This window comes from Clarias gariepinus, chromosome 10, assembly GCF_024256425.1.
Source record: "Clarias gariepinus isolate MV-2021 ecotype Netherlands chromosome 10, CGAR_prim_01v2, whole genome shotgun sequence".
Taxonomy (NCBI): Eukaryota; Metazoa; Chordata; class Actinopteri; order Siluriformes; family Clariidae; genus Clarias; species Clarias gariepinus.
Window position 1 is genome coordinate 29,905,860 of NC_071109.1, and position 15,600 is coordinate 29,921,459.

General features: G+C 37.8%; 1 protein-coding gene across 1 annotated transcript in view; it reads left to right on the plus strand.

Annotated features, from left to right (window-relative positions):
• spon1b (spondin 1b) overlaps positions 1 to 15,600 on the plus strand; it is a 128,311-nt gene that overhangs the window by 102,925 nt on the left and 9,786 nt on the right. Inside the window, exons 11-13 of the mRNA XM_053505694.1 lie at positions 2,304 to 2,486; positions 11,469 to 11,639; positions 13,291 to 13,458. Coding sequence (XP_053361669.1) covers positions 2,304 to 2,486; positions 11,469 to 11,639; positions 13,291 to 13,458 — 522 coding nt within the window. The remainder of the gene's footprint in view (positions 1 to 2,303; positions 2,487 to 11,468; positions 11,640 to 13,290; positions 13,459 to 15,600) is intronic.

Here is a 15,600-nt window from a genome sequence, read left to right on the forward strand (position 1 = left end):
CAAGACAAGCTAGCAGGATTCCTTGTGTAAACCTCCGGAGGTGTCTCTCGCCGCGATAAGCTCATGCAGCCAGCTGTGATTTATGTTCAGGAACGGCTCCGGCGCTAATTTGCAGGCCTTGTATATTAGATGCCGTAGCTGTCCGGATGATTCAGCTGCTCGGAACAGAGGGATCAAAAAACGAAAGATCATTTGTTAAGGCCTTTTAGAAACTTTTCTAAATACCACCTTGATGTTCTGTCAGCTAATTGGAGAAAACAAAAGCAAAGATTGGCGAGCATCTTAGACACCTTGCACCTAATAGATGGACCTGGATTGTAACTCACTGACACATGCAGGTTTAATAGGCTAAAGTTTCCCCACGAGGAGCGAGGCATTACTCAACAAGCTTTTATGTGTGTCATTAGGGAGTTTAAGCATTGACAGCTACAGTGACAGTACACTGTGCTATTTTGTGCATATGTAAATTTTACCGGCTGCTTTCAAAAAATTTAAATGCTGGTTTTTATTTTGTAAATGCAGTCTATACAAAAAGCATTTTTTTTGTCACATACATCATCATCATTGTATACCCCAGCTCGGTTAGAAGCTGAGATCAGAACATAGGGTCAGGAAATATATAAAAGGTCCACCATTTAAATACTCAGTTATTTAGTTATATTTTCAAAAATGCAATCCATTATTTAGACAATTTATATAATCTAATACATCTTTATATAATCTTTATAATCTACATTATAAAAAAATATAAGCCAGACAGCAGTCATGGCTTAGTGCCGTTAGTGTGTGTGTGAAAGTCATCCTACAAGCCTTGTCCTCGATAACCCGCCCCTCTTTGTTATTCCTGCTGTTATACCCCTATCTCACCGATGTGGTTTGACTCGCGGTGAGCAGCGGTGTTAGCCATGGCGAGTGACCACCCGACGTTCCATGAAGTTCTGCAAGGCCTGTGAGCTTTCGTGAGAATCGACGCGCGGAAAGATGGAAACATAATCACAGCGCCAAAACTTACAGTGATTCATATCATAAGGAACCGTATTTATGGCCACCGTGCAAAACCGCGTAGGTGAGATAGGGGTATTAGTAGGTGAGATAGGGGTATTAGTAGTTAAGAGATTATGAGCCAAACTTCGCTGAGTGATGATGGTAGAATAATTATAAAGGTCTCGACTAAAACAACATGCATGAGGAATCACAAAGGAGTTTTCATTTTTTTGCAGTGAAAAAATACTCGAACTAGTTACTTTTATCAGAAGGTAACGCTGTAATGTAACTGATTACATTTTAATGATAGTAATTTTGTAATGTAATTAGTTACTTTAAAAACTAACGTCCCCCAACACTGGTCAGGAACGGCATCCAGTGTAAAACCTGTTGTGTGCCAAGTTGTGTGCGGATCAAATGGGTTGCTGTGGCGACCCTTCGACTGGAGAAGCTGAAAAAACATTAACAACGTATAATTTTCAAACAATTAAGGCTCTATACATAATTTATTGTCATGTGCTGATTTAATAAATTCAATTAAAAATCAATAAAAAATGATCAGTGAACCACCAGGCTATTTTACTGTATAAGCAGGTTTTAAGTTGGCTGACACTGCTCAAGACAAAATTAAGAGCAAAAGGATCTCTGGAAGCTACAACTCAGGTTCAATGCCACAATTCATATCATTTTTTAAAATTTATTTCCTGCTGTTTCTCTCTTTGAGAAAAAAAAAAAACAGGAGCAAAAAATTTAAACCTTAAATTTCTTTCGATTTCCTTCCCTGTCTCATTCTCATTTCAAGTCCCTGTATCCATTCCTACAACTGTGAGTGCTTTAAGTCCCTAATGCTGCAAGCGAGGAAACCGACACGAAGCCGCATCAGCAGGATCGAAATGAGGGGAAATAAAATAGGCCTGAGACAAACCCCATGCTGGCACAGGCCAGATTTGATTCTGCTCTCATCGGAGTACAACACATTTTTTTTTTTTTCTGAAATTGGAAAAAGCTCACTGTAATTGAAAAATAAATAAATAACTTTTATAGCCAACTGCATATAACAGTAGTATGTTTTGTGCAAATGACATTTATGTCTTTCGAGTAACACCAGAATATTTACTGCTTATTAACCAAATGGCAAAATGCCTACACCCAGGATGGTTTTGTACTTTTTATTTTAAGTACAGAGCTTTAATCAGGGGGCTTAGTGGTTAGCAATGTCGCCTTGCACTTCCAGGGGACGGGTTTAATTCCTGCCTCACTTTAAGTTATCTACATCTATAAATAAGAATTATCTTCTCTGTCTATCCCCTCCACATTAGACAGCACTCCAGAGACGTGTATATACTCGAACTGGTCTCCGTGGTCAGCATGCAGCTCATCCACGTGTACAAAAGGTCTGCGTATGAGACAGAGGATGTTGAAGGCTCAGCTTGACCCCGTTGTGCCGTGCCCTCAAACACAGGACTTCGAGCCCTGCATGGCACCTGGCTGTAGTGAAGAGGGTGAGTGCAGGTTAAACAAACACACACACACATACAAAAGCAAAAGCACACAGACAGACAAGTGGTGTTTAGAGCAGGAAATCCAAGTGTGTGATGCTGAGTCATCTTCATACACCACACTCTTATATACAAAAGAAGAGAGAAGGAGAAGTAACAAAAGAAATGTAATATTTCAAAGGAAATCAATAATCGCGTTAATTATTGCAACTCAGAAATTCATGTAAATATTTTAAATGTTCTAATTCTCAAGCCACTAGCCAATAATACAGTATAATTTGAACAGTTAAACAGAAAAACTCAGTTTTGCAGTTTTAAGAAAAAATTAAGCAAGAAGTATTGGAAACTGTTAGAGAATATATGTGTATGGTTTTTTTTAGACACAATGTTGTTAAAAAGCACAAATGTCAATTTTTTAAAAAAATAATCCCAAACAAGAAAAAAAGGCTTTAGTTGCACACAAAATCTTTTTAATTACAAAATTTGTTACAAAACATTGAAAATAATACCAAAGGTTCACAACTAAGGCGTCTCTTAAGTGATGTAACATTCTCTCTGTGCTTAATGTTCGTTTGGAAATATTGCTGCATTAAAGCTCCAGCAAAACCAGTGCAAATGATAGCAGATGCATAAAAAAACAAAAAGTATTAACTAATAATGTGAAAATGAAGCATTGCATTACATTACATTACATTGCATTACAGTATCCTGCACAGATTTATTATTTACACATGTTAGCACAAAATTTAAATCATGTAATGTTCTATTAAACAGAACATATTTTATATGTTAAGTGACACCTACAGTACCTGTAGTCCATTAATGCTGGGGTAACTGCAATGACAGTAGCATCAGTGTAAGCATTGAGTGTAAACATGCTTTTTCTTGGCTACAACCTTCTCCAAACATCCACTGGAGACATTAAGTTCACTCACTGCTGTCACAATTTTGCCAAGCAGCTTGACAGGAGGAAGCAATGTGATTGGCTTTTCCATGTCCATGTTAATTTTGAATAAATCATGGCCGTTTAAAGCTTCTGTAAATTTTTGAAAGTACTGTTTATTGCATTTTGCTGTCAAACTGCTAATTTATATAGAAAATTATTTCTTATTTTTTTTTTGTTATTAAATAAAAAAAATTGTATTGGAGCATAGAAGTATTTTACACGTGGTCCTAGACTTTTGAACCCCACTTTATACAGTAGCCTTATCTTGTTCAAGGGGCAACTTTTAATTTTGAAAAATGGGTCCAACATGGCAGTAACAAAATGTGCAGTCTCTCGAATGACCACTAAGAGCTGGCTCCAAAAGTGAGTCAATCCCCATAGACCCCCATGTTAAAATCCCCAACTTTACAATGTTAAACCTATGTTTGTAGACTGGAACAAAAATCATATTTGTCTCAATAGCTAGAATTCCTGTTCAGGATGACTATACAGGGTAAATTTTTTTGTAACTCATCATGTAACATTATATTAAACCACAAAATGATGCATAATTATGGGCATGACTAATTGAGTGGCACCTAGCTCAAACTCCTAGCTGACTGCTATGTGTCGTTATAACAGAATCGTTATAGGTTAATTTAGCACAGGAAATGTAGGAGTTGACACAGGATGACGTGTTGGGTACGGATGAGTTCAATTAACTAAGAGTACCATTAGCTTATAAATTACTATTGACCATCTTAGGATTTTAGCTAAGTTTACTCTACGTAACTGAGGTATTTTGATGCATTCCACCCAACAGGTGCTGTTCGTTCTGCACATTTGCCCATTTATGTATTAACTGGGGTTTAGTCGGAGTTCAGCCTCCGCCAACATAGAAACTACTTTTCTTCAAAACCGCTCTCCAGAAAACCTATACGTGATGTAACAGAAAGTTTGTCCAGTTATTTTTATACCGTCTATGGTCTTGTCTGGATAAAATTACAAAAGTTTGTTGTTCTATTGTCACATTGGTTAGCAGTTTCTTTCATTACACAATATGCTATTTAACCTTCTGATAGTTAAAGCAGTGACCCTAGTGTTTATCGCTACTCATTGAAACCAATGCAGCAGCACTTTAAAACCATCATGCTGTCTGTCTCATCATTTGTCTACTGTTAAACAGGTTACCTTCTAAGACTTTTCTGTGAATACTGACATCAGCATTATTCTCTTTATCATCTTATAGATCTCTAATTAGCCGTGATAAATTTCTGTCTTACTCCAACTCAACTACATTATTCACTTGCAATGCACGCTTGTACTTAAAGTGCAATTTTGCACTCTTCTATTTATTATATGACTGCTGGAAAATATTGAGTGAGATAAAAAGCTTTTGCTTTTTTGTTTTTTCTAGAGTCAACAGCAAAATCTGATCATTAGCATAAATTTTTTTTAGATTGCTCGTATTAAATACCATCAGTTAATAGATAATCGCACTCACAATGTGCAAAAGCGTATTTTTGGTACAGGGCTGAAATACGTCTGATTTGTATTACTTGAAGCCGTGCGATAAACATCTCAGCTGAAGGTGAAGTGGAACCGTAATCAGAGTTGAGAATGCGAAAAGAAATTTAGCTGAATTGAATCTAACGAAGGATTCTGGTTAGAGCAAAGTGCTGACAGCAGGTTTAGTGTGTATCATCTTCACATTGCAGTCTCTTCAAGACTCTGAAGTGTGTACTGTGTTGTACCGAATATCTTAGAGTACACAAAAAGAGGAGAGCGAGACGAGTGGAGGGTAGAGGAGAGAAATAGAGAATTATTATTTTTCGCTGAAGTGGTTTGACAGGTAAAAATAAAAAAAGTTGAGAAATAAAGTGTGAACAAATTGAGAATAAAAAAAAAGCTTTTTCCATGGGTGTAACTTTAGATTGGATTCTTACTGTTTGAAATGAAGATATCAAAATCTCTAAGTCAGTCTTCTTTTACTAATGTGTTTGTGGAGAAAACTTTAAATTGAGTTGCTCTTCTTGTACAGATGCAAAGATGTCAAAAGGTTTTATGGAAGTAGAAGTTTGTCACCTTTAGATTTTGAACATATGCTATAAATTTCAGTCTATTTTTTTTTCTCCTGAGGTTAAAAGTATAAAAAAGTTTCTGATGTGTTATGGATTCAGGCAACCTCTTCTGATCTTGAGTGTTGTCAGTAAGTTGTGGATTATCCACCCACACTAGTACAGAGAATTGATTTCCTTCTGGTAAACAAAGAAACTCGGAACGGTGTTTATAGGAATGGTGTATCATATATTTACACCTTAGCCAAATGACCTTTCGGCCAGAGACACAGCATACGACAGTATGGACCACGTTAATGCAGTCGGGTGTATTTCAGTTTGTGTCTCTGCTTTTCTTTGGAAGTAAAATAAGGTAGCTGCTTAATTAAGAAAAGCAAAGCTGACTGCAGAATCAGATGGGAATTGTTCGATTTTACGGAGGCAAATTAACAGATTTAATAATAGTAGACTCGTCAGAAACCCTCAATGGAAATTGGTACGAATGAGAAAATCATTACATTCATAATTCACTCTTTCATCTTCTATACTACTTATCCTGATACAGGGTTGTGGGGGCCTGTAGACTATCCTAGGAGACTTTGGACACGAGGCACGGGGCCACCCTGGACAGGGGGGAAATCCGCAAGGGGCTAAAATCATTACAGTTAATACTTTAACATTTTGTTATATCCAAATAAAGCTAAATTGTACCCTCCAAGGTGGCATGGTGGATTAATGGTTAGCACTGTTGCCTTGCACCTCCAGGTCTTGGGTTTGATTTCCACCTCGGGTTTGTGTGCATGAAGTTTGCATGTTCTCCCTATGCTTGGTGGGTTTCCTCCGGGTACTACGGTTTCCTTTCACTGTCCAAAGGACATGTGGATTAGACTAATTGGTGATCCCAAATTGCCTGGAGTGTGTGTACTTTATGTGTGTGTCCTGCAATGGATTGGCACTCCGTCCAGGTTGTAAGTCTCTAAGTCTCCTGGGATAGCCCCCCCCCGTGACCCTGTATGCAGAATAAAGCGATATAGACGATGAGTGAATAAGTATACTCTCCTAAACATTAACACACACACACACGCGCACACACAACCATTTCATACTCATTATGAGACTCATGATATCTATTCCCCAGGAAATGTAATATCCAGGTTGTAATGCTAGAAAATCTGCCAAAGTTCAATGAACTGAATACTAATTCAAAGTACTCTGCATGGAAGCTAAAACAAGCATTTTTCTGGAAAAGATGTTTTTTTTAATGTTTAAATGTATGTATTAAAAAGAGAATAAATTTTAGACACTTTGAGTTCAAGCCAAAATAGCACCATGATATCATACTAAATTGGTTTAAAATTTCATTCATAAAAATTCAGGTAGTGGAAATTAAAAGAGATTTCATAGGCAAGGAATACTTGTACACTAACTTCTTAACATATACCAACATCATGATACAGTGGTACTTAAGGACATGTGAATGCCCCGCCTCACAAATGTTTACCTTAAGAACTAAAAATTTGCTTTTTCTGCATTCAAGCCATGGACTGCATTCAGGACTTGTTGAAATTATGAAATAATTAGCCAAAGTATTAGGAACTTACTGTATATTGTGTATAAAACTAAGTATTTTATTATTAATTCCTAAATCTTAATATTAAATATTAAAAATTCACTTTCATCTTGTCAGTTTTATGTTAGCTAGTTGAAAATCCTGTCAGATTGTCATGCTAGGCAGCTGACTATTGTTAAAAGAGATTTACGAATGTGATGTTAGCAAACCTTTGGCAAAATGTCGCTTTGCCTAACCTTTTAGCAGTTAAAACTGGAAATATGACCAGAAAATATGACCAGAAAAATCAATTAAATCTCCTAATATCTACTGTAGGACACTCAAACTTGTGGTTCATTTTAGCTATCTTACTAGCATTAAATGATTAATAACATTAAAGAATATGACTTGAAAATCCGATTAGCAATCCTTTCAGGTTATTTCATGTTAGCTAACTGACTATAGCATTAGAAGAGATTATTAGTCATTATAAATTGAAAGTCTTCTCAGAATCCATGTTAATCTAGGTCATGTTAGCTGTTTTTCAATATAGAGTTTGCTGTTTTTCCCTGCAGAAATTTGCACATGCTAGCAGCTTAGCAGAGATTTTTACTAGTACAGTGATACTTTTCCATATGCATCCTGGATTTCACACATAAATTTGTAAAAAAAAAAAAAATTATATATATATACATTTTTTTTAAGTAAGTTTACAGTACCTGCCTCCTGTGAGACACATTCCTACAAGAACTGAAGTACAGATGGCAGTAACACAACATAACCGGCTCTTTTATCCTCCGAGGTGGTTGTGTGGTTTTAGGCTGATGGAATGTACTTTTTGATTGGTCAATCTCCTAGTTTCAGCCAATGAAATCGCTCTGCGATTTAAAGTAAGATTTGTTTTTTTGCTTACTTCTTCAGTTATCATCATGCCATCAAAAAATAAATTAAAATCTGACACAAATCAACGAACAATCACTTCAGTTTTTGGACAAAGTGATGAAAATAATAATTCTTTGGCTACATCTTCATCAACTGTCCTTGCTAACTTTCTCGGGATCCATGGTGCTACAGTACATTTTTATTAAATCTTGCACAAAATGCAAAAAAACAGCAAAAACCCTTGCTTTGCTTGGCTTTTCTCTGATGTAATCAAGTTTTGAACGGCTCCCGGGCGTACGCACAACTTAGCCTGCATTCGTTTCTGTTCAGTTCTGAAACAACCTTTATTTTTCTATATAATCCCCTGCTACACTAATGCATTTATCCCAGTGTTTCACTAGTGCTTGGATACCTTCAAGGTAGAAACTTTTCTCAGTACGACGGTGCCATGATCTTGGACTACCTGCTTCATGTCTGAAACACTGGCCTCTAAGGAATTCTGTTAATTGCCCAAACATGTGCAAATGGCTTGGAGCAAGGTCAGGACTATACAGGGATGTGGCAATAACTCCCAGCCGTGCTAGTGATGTTCTTGGATGATGATGTGTGCTGTTCCCACAAACAGGTTATCCACACTGTGCTTTATGCTTTATATTCACTAGAAATTTCACTACAAGTCCTGGTTTGACTTGTGCAACCTTTGTATGAGTTTATCACAAATGATTGGTAAATTCTGTAGTTACACATAGACATTCGCATATGCTTTCTAAGATGTTAAAGTCCCAGACCCATTTTGTTATTCTTAGTGCATCTTTGACTCTCTCTGTCCTTTGACCCAGCTATTTGTCCACATTGTTTCAGCTTCTCCTCTGTGTCCTGTTCCAGTCATTGGAGGCTTTAGTTTTCCCTCTGAAGCTCCCCATCGATTGACACTGCAAGCTGTGTTGCTTTGTGTTTTTATTTAATGGTCCGTTAGCTGGTCATATTGATTCATGATGGCCATGACTGGCACTGGGGATGGTGGGACTGCTACTGGAGTCCCTACACGGCAAGGCATTATTAATCTACATCTCTTATTAATGATTCTCTTAGTTGTGCTTCATTAATGCAGCTTGCCAGTCAGTCCCATAAGGCAACAGTATGGGGAAATCTATTGAGAGTTGGCCAAAGTTCATTCATTCTGTGCGATGTGAAATCTATTTACAAGCTCTGGCTTTGGGCTTTGGGAAAGGCTCCACAGAGATAAGCTGAGTATGTTTTATACAAGAAAAAAGAAAGAAAGCGAAATAATTGATATGGTTTCCATCAGGGTGTTAGGAGTGCTTTGTTGTCTCACATGTTAATCTAAATAGCTGTTGTAATGCAGCGTTCATTAGCACATTTTGAGCGTCTTTGCTTCAGGGAAGAAAGTGGTGAAGTGCAGTTATTACAACATTACTCACATGTCCTAAAGCAGTTTCCAAATTACATAATCGGTTACTTTTACAATGAATGTTACAGCCGTATTAATTTGGCGTACAAAGTTGAGAGTTACACGAAAATGTTATTCTGTGCTATTGAATGCATTTTCGTGGACTTTTTAAAGGTCACATCTATACATATAATAAAACTGTAAAGTTGGCGTGTCTGTACATTGAAGATATTTTTGAAAGAAAAAAAATTGGGAGAATGTAAGTTAAATTTTTGTCTCCGTTTGTCTGTTTCTTTGTGCATGCATCATGTAAAAACTACTGAAGGAATTTTTCCAGGGTTTTCACAAATGTATTTGGCAGAGCTTGAGGTAACATATAGGCTTTGTTGCATCGCACTCGGCCCACAGGAAGAGAATATTTGCTAATTAAAAAAAAATCAATACTTCATTTTAGAACTCAGCAGATGGCGCTGTACATTTTTTAATACATGCTTATAAGTGGGCGATTGAAATCTATTTAATAAACGTGATCTCACCTCTTCATTCCGTGCAGTTCACAGTAACACGTAATAATTTTAGTTCATTTTAAATGGCATTAACAGGTGTTGTACATTTATTAAAATAAAACAAAAATGTGCTTATGAGTGTGCAATTAAATTCCACGAGAAAAAGCACATCTAGTATTGTACTATTTCTTTAACAAGTTAGCATAGAAAGTTTGTCTGTTAATACTCCATCAGATAGTTTTAAACCCACAACTCTTTCTGTTTCACTTTTCTTCCTCTTCCAGACACACTATTTCAGTGTTTATGTAAATGAGCTACTGCTTAGCCCCGCCCCTTACAGAACAGAAGGGAGAAGCCAGGGAAGGGCTGCCCCCGTATGATGTCACATTAGAGTGAAAATCTAATTGGCTTGCTAAGTTCAAAAATAGTAACAAAACAAAAAGCTCCTCTGGTGTGTGTGTGTGTGTGTGTTTTAATATCCCAGCTGAAATACCCATCAGATAAGGCATTTTTATTATTAATATTATTTTTTTGTCACATTTTTTTTTATATATCCTAGTTGGGAAGCTGGGTTCAGAATGCAGGATTAGCCAAGACACAGCTCCACTGGAGCAGATAAGGTTATGGGCTTTGCTTAAGGGCTCAACAGTGGCAGCTTGGCATTGCTGGGGCTTGAACCCCCAACATTGCAATCAGTAACCCAGAGCCTTAATCATTTGAATCACCACTGCCCCCCCATCTTCTTACTGTATATGAGGTCACATTAGGGAGAAATGTAACTGGTTTGTGTAGTACGTTCTAGCAAAAGAAAAAAATGACAAAATACAGGAAATATATTTTTCCTGACATTTTTGGTTGGTCATGATTGTACATAAAAATGTCTAAAATGACTAAATAGTGGATTTTACATAACAGGAACCCTTTCAATATTGTGACACCAGTGCAGTATAGGTTTTGTCCCATTATTGTTGCCGATTAGAGCTGAAAAGTCTTTGCTGTAATACTTATCTATATTTAAATTAAACTATACAAATAAGCAAATATATTGCAGTGCTTAATAAAAACTTCAATTAAACTCAATTCCCTTTATTTGGAGATTTTATCACCGCTGTATTAATAACACTAATTTCTGGTTTTATTAGCACCAATCTAATAGTACCATGCATTTTCACATTTTACATCTTCCTGTAATTGCCAGCAGAATGTCTGCAGTGAAAACACTCCCCTAGGTTTATTGCAATTAGGCTAGTGCAAAAATGGTATTATGCATTGCATTGTCGTGCAGATTCATCCTGACATCAGTATACATGCAGAAAATAATAGGACACGTGTTTGTGATGGTGCATGGAGAAAATATCTGAAATGTTTGAACTAACTCTGTATATGTGTTATATTCCGCATGTGTTGTAAACCTCATGAGTACACATTGCACATTATTATGCAAAAGATTTATCCATGATCCTGACAATCCTACAGTGGCATGCTGTCAGACGGTCCCTGGGTTTTTTTTCATTGCATGTTTTCTGCATTATAAATGAGTAATTTCTCCTTTATCTCTTATGATAGACAAGTTTTGCTTCAGGCTTTCCTCTGGGTTTGTACAAGACCTTGTGACCTTTACGGAGCAATAAGCAAACATGTGTGCTGTTGTGCAGAGGCGTCTCCGTGCATGCTGTCCGAGTGGATCAGCTGGTCTCCGTGCAGTGCGACGTGTGGGATGGGCATGAGATCCAGAGAGCGCTACATTAAAGTGTTTCCCGAGGACGGCTCGAGCTGCAGGGAGCCCACGGAGGAAACAGAGAAGTGTGTGGTCAACGAGGACTGCTGTGAGTCAAGATGCTAGTTTGTGTTTGTAAAGTTTGATTAAGCACAAACAAAAATACACTTGTAAAGTCATTTGAGTGTCTCTTTTTGTTACCATTCCTAGAAATTATAAACATACTTTATAATTAGATATCATACATAAAGTACATGTTTTTTTGTTAATCATAAGCTGATTTTTAATCAATCAGTTTGGTACAGTATTAAAACATATTTAGGTAGTGAACTCATACAAGTATTTCGTACATTTTCGAATAAAAATAATCTGTGGAGAAAAGTGACAACAGTAGAAAAAAGCGTGGAACAGCTGCATGATTAAACAATTCAGAGATAGGTTGCAGGCTATTTATAGTTACTTTAATACGGTTACATAAATTTTTATCCTTAACTGAATAAATTAAGATGTTTTTAAGCTAGCCTATAACTAGGCAATTTTTTTCATGAGCTATATGACACCCACTGAGCTAAATCTATTTAGTATAATATAAATTATTTTCTTTCCTGGGAACTGGAACTTTGAAAGATACCAGTTGGACTACAAAAGCTTTCTATCAGAAGTTTCATGATCGGTGTGCACAGCAGGAAGCCTGCTATAATGTACAGTACATACTGTACAGTGCCAGTCAAAAGTTTGGACACACCTTCTAATTTAAAGTTTTTTTTATTTATTTGCTACACTCTAGTACAATTATAGTTTGGAGATTTCAAAACTATATAAAAAAAATACGGCAGCGGGAAATTAAATAACAGCAGAACAACAATAGTCAGGTGTTATTTTAAGAGATGAAGATCAGCTGTTCTGGAATAGTTCTTGCAAGAACAGTATTGTGTCAAGTGCGTTTCCAAAACCCATCAAACACCATGATGAAACCGGACACCATAAAGACCTTTGCAGGAAAGCAAGACCAAAACTTTAGAAATTACCACTTTACCAAACAACACCTCGGATGACAGAGCATACAGTAAGTAGCAGACGCATCTCAATATTAACAGTTCAAAGGAAATTGTTGCATTTTTTGGACACATTTAGCTTTGCTTTAGAATGTAGAAAGAAAAGAAATTAGGAAAGACCATGGAATTAGAAGGTGTGATTAAACCATTTGACTGGTAGTGTATACTGTATATGTATATCCCTTTAAGGGTCAGAAGGTTGGTTGGTTCAAACCCCGGCATAGCCAAACTACCATTGTCGGGCTCCTGAGCAAGCTCCGTAACCCTCTCGGCGCTGTATGAGGTCTGACCCTGCTTGAGATACACAAAGAATTGGATTTCACATTCTGATTTCATAACATTCTCATCCTAAAATAATCAAGTAACATAAATTCTGGCAAGTGTTCCAAGTGTTTACTCAGTGAACCTGAAACTCAACATCACCGCAGCGATTTCTTTCTTCAGGCTGTCATTAATGGCTCTTCTTCCTACACACATCCCTCACCCTATCCTACACAAATGAAAGCTGTAATCAGTAGAAACACAGAAGGCTGATGTTTATGATGTAACTGAACAAACTAATCACCAGACACATTGTTTCGCTTGTGCTGGATGTTTTATTCACTTCATAAAAAGTTTGACCAAGAAAGAATTGCTCACAATGTATATTATGTACCGTACTTGGTGGCTAAAAGCATGTGTGTGTGTGTGTGTTGCATGTACTAGCTCCCAGTAGCTGTATCGTGACGGAGTGGGCCGACTGGGAGCCGTGCAGCGTGAGCTGCGGAGTAGGGATGAAGAAAAGGGCGAGGATGATGAAGATGCCTGCGTCTGACGGCTCTCAGTGCCGAGCCGAGCTGGAGCAGGTGGAGAAGTGCATGATGCCCGAGTGCAGTGAGTATCGCCAACACGCTCTCACCAGAACCACTACTATCAGAGATATGAGATATTTCTTGTAAATAAACATATTTAATGTGGTTCACGGGTCGAGATTCCCTCAAATCTGGGAAAAATTACCTACGTCGTATATATATATATATATTTTGCTTTGGCCCTTTCCCAAGTACGCTCGCTAGCCAAGCTTGAACTCTCATCATGTTTTCTCAGGGTTGAGCACTCTCGTTGTATGAGTCTCATTTAAAATGAAAGGCAGACAAGTGATTGTAGCCTTCAGTGCGAGAAGCTCTTAGTGCGGTTATATTACTTGACTGTATAACTGCCTTGTTTTTTCCCATCTGTTTGAATCTGCGCTCAGCAAAATGGCATTCCTTCTTGCTTATCTCAACACACGCTTTATCTAAAAGACACTCAGCCATGCAACCGCGCTACAAAAAAACAACACTTGTCTCGTAGACTGACGTTACTGCAGAGATGCCCTTGAGTTCATAGACACCCTGAATTGTAATGCTTGCCACTAAACATGTCCGTTTAAAAGGAGTGATGTCTAGAGTGCTTCGGCCAGGGTGGTGCGTGCGCGTGTGTGTATATATGTGTGTGTGTGTTAAGAATGGGGTTGACATTGTGTTTTATATAGGATATAGTCGGTATGAGAATCATGTAGTGTGTCTGGTTGCCCACAAGTCTGCCTGTTTGGCCGCACCATCACTTACAACAAACATTTCGCTGTCACACACACACACACACAAGATATCTGAAAAGAACTTTAATTACGTTTTAGAAAAGGTTTCTTTTCGTTTTTTCTGCAAGCTAGAGGAGTGCTGTGCTGTCATATCTGATGGCACCATGATGTGAGCAGCAGTGCTGTAGATTACAAGGTAGGGCCTCCATGGATCAGACCATGAGGACGAGTCAACATCTTGAACTCTTTGCCTGCTAAGCCCTGTACACAGCAAACTGTGATGCCCTGGGTTTTCTCCAGTATGGGATCAGACCAGTCAGGCTGGCCTTCGGTCTCCTGAGGAATAGATAAGCATTGGATGTCCATGATCTTCCCTTTGAACAGTCGATATTAAGACGTATCTTTTTCTTATGTTCTGTGAAGTCTTCATAACGTCTCTAATCTGAGGTGCTGTTTGTTAATTGGTGATTTCTAAGGCTGGTGACTCTAAATGAACTTCTCCTCTGCAGCCGAGGTAAGTTTTGGTCTTGCTTTCCTGGGAAGGTCTTCATGAGAGACGGTTCATCATGGAGCTTGATGGGTTTCGCACATGCACTTGACACAATACTGTTCTGGCAAGAACTGTCCCAGAAAGGCTGACATCAGTGTCTTGAAATAACACCTGGCTGTTGTTCTTGTTGTTCCATAATTACCTAATTTCATATATGTTATTTTATAGTTTTGAAATTCCCAGTATTGCTATATACAGTAGGAAGTAGAAGATTTACATTTAGGCATTTATAGTAGCAGACGCTCTTATGTAGAGCGACTTACAAAACTGGTAAGTTTCCATTATTGGATAGATCCTTACACTGGGTTACTTGGTTACTAAATAAGAACCAGTTAAAACACTGTTAAGTATTGAAATTTTTGAAAGGGATAGGGCTTAACCCAAGTATTGAAGAAACAGATATTTATTTTAAGTCGTCGTTTAACGATTTCCAGAGACTCAGCTGTACGGACACCTACAGGATGTTCATTCCACCACCTACGTAGGTGCCAGAGCAGAAAAGAGTCTAGATTCACGTCTTCCTTGATCTCTGAGAGATGGTGGGACCAGCCGGGCAGTGCTGGAGGATTGGAGGGAAGGTTGTGTGATTAGAGCTGAGAGGTATGTGGGTGGGTGCTGGGCCCTTTTTAGCCTTGTAGGCAAGCACCAGGGTTTTGAGTTTGAACAAAAATGAAGAAATTTGCAAGTGATCCCAAACTTTTAAGCGGTAGTGTAATTGCTACTACAGTAAGTGTTATTTAAATCACCTGGCTTAATGTTATGGCTGATCAGTGTATGTTCTCTTTAAAGATACAGGACGGTTCAACTTGGAAACCATAAAGATGGCTATTTGGACCTCATTAGATACAAACAAGTTTTGGTGTAATGGCTCATGACTGCAGTCACTTTAAGATTTACCACGGTGGCA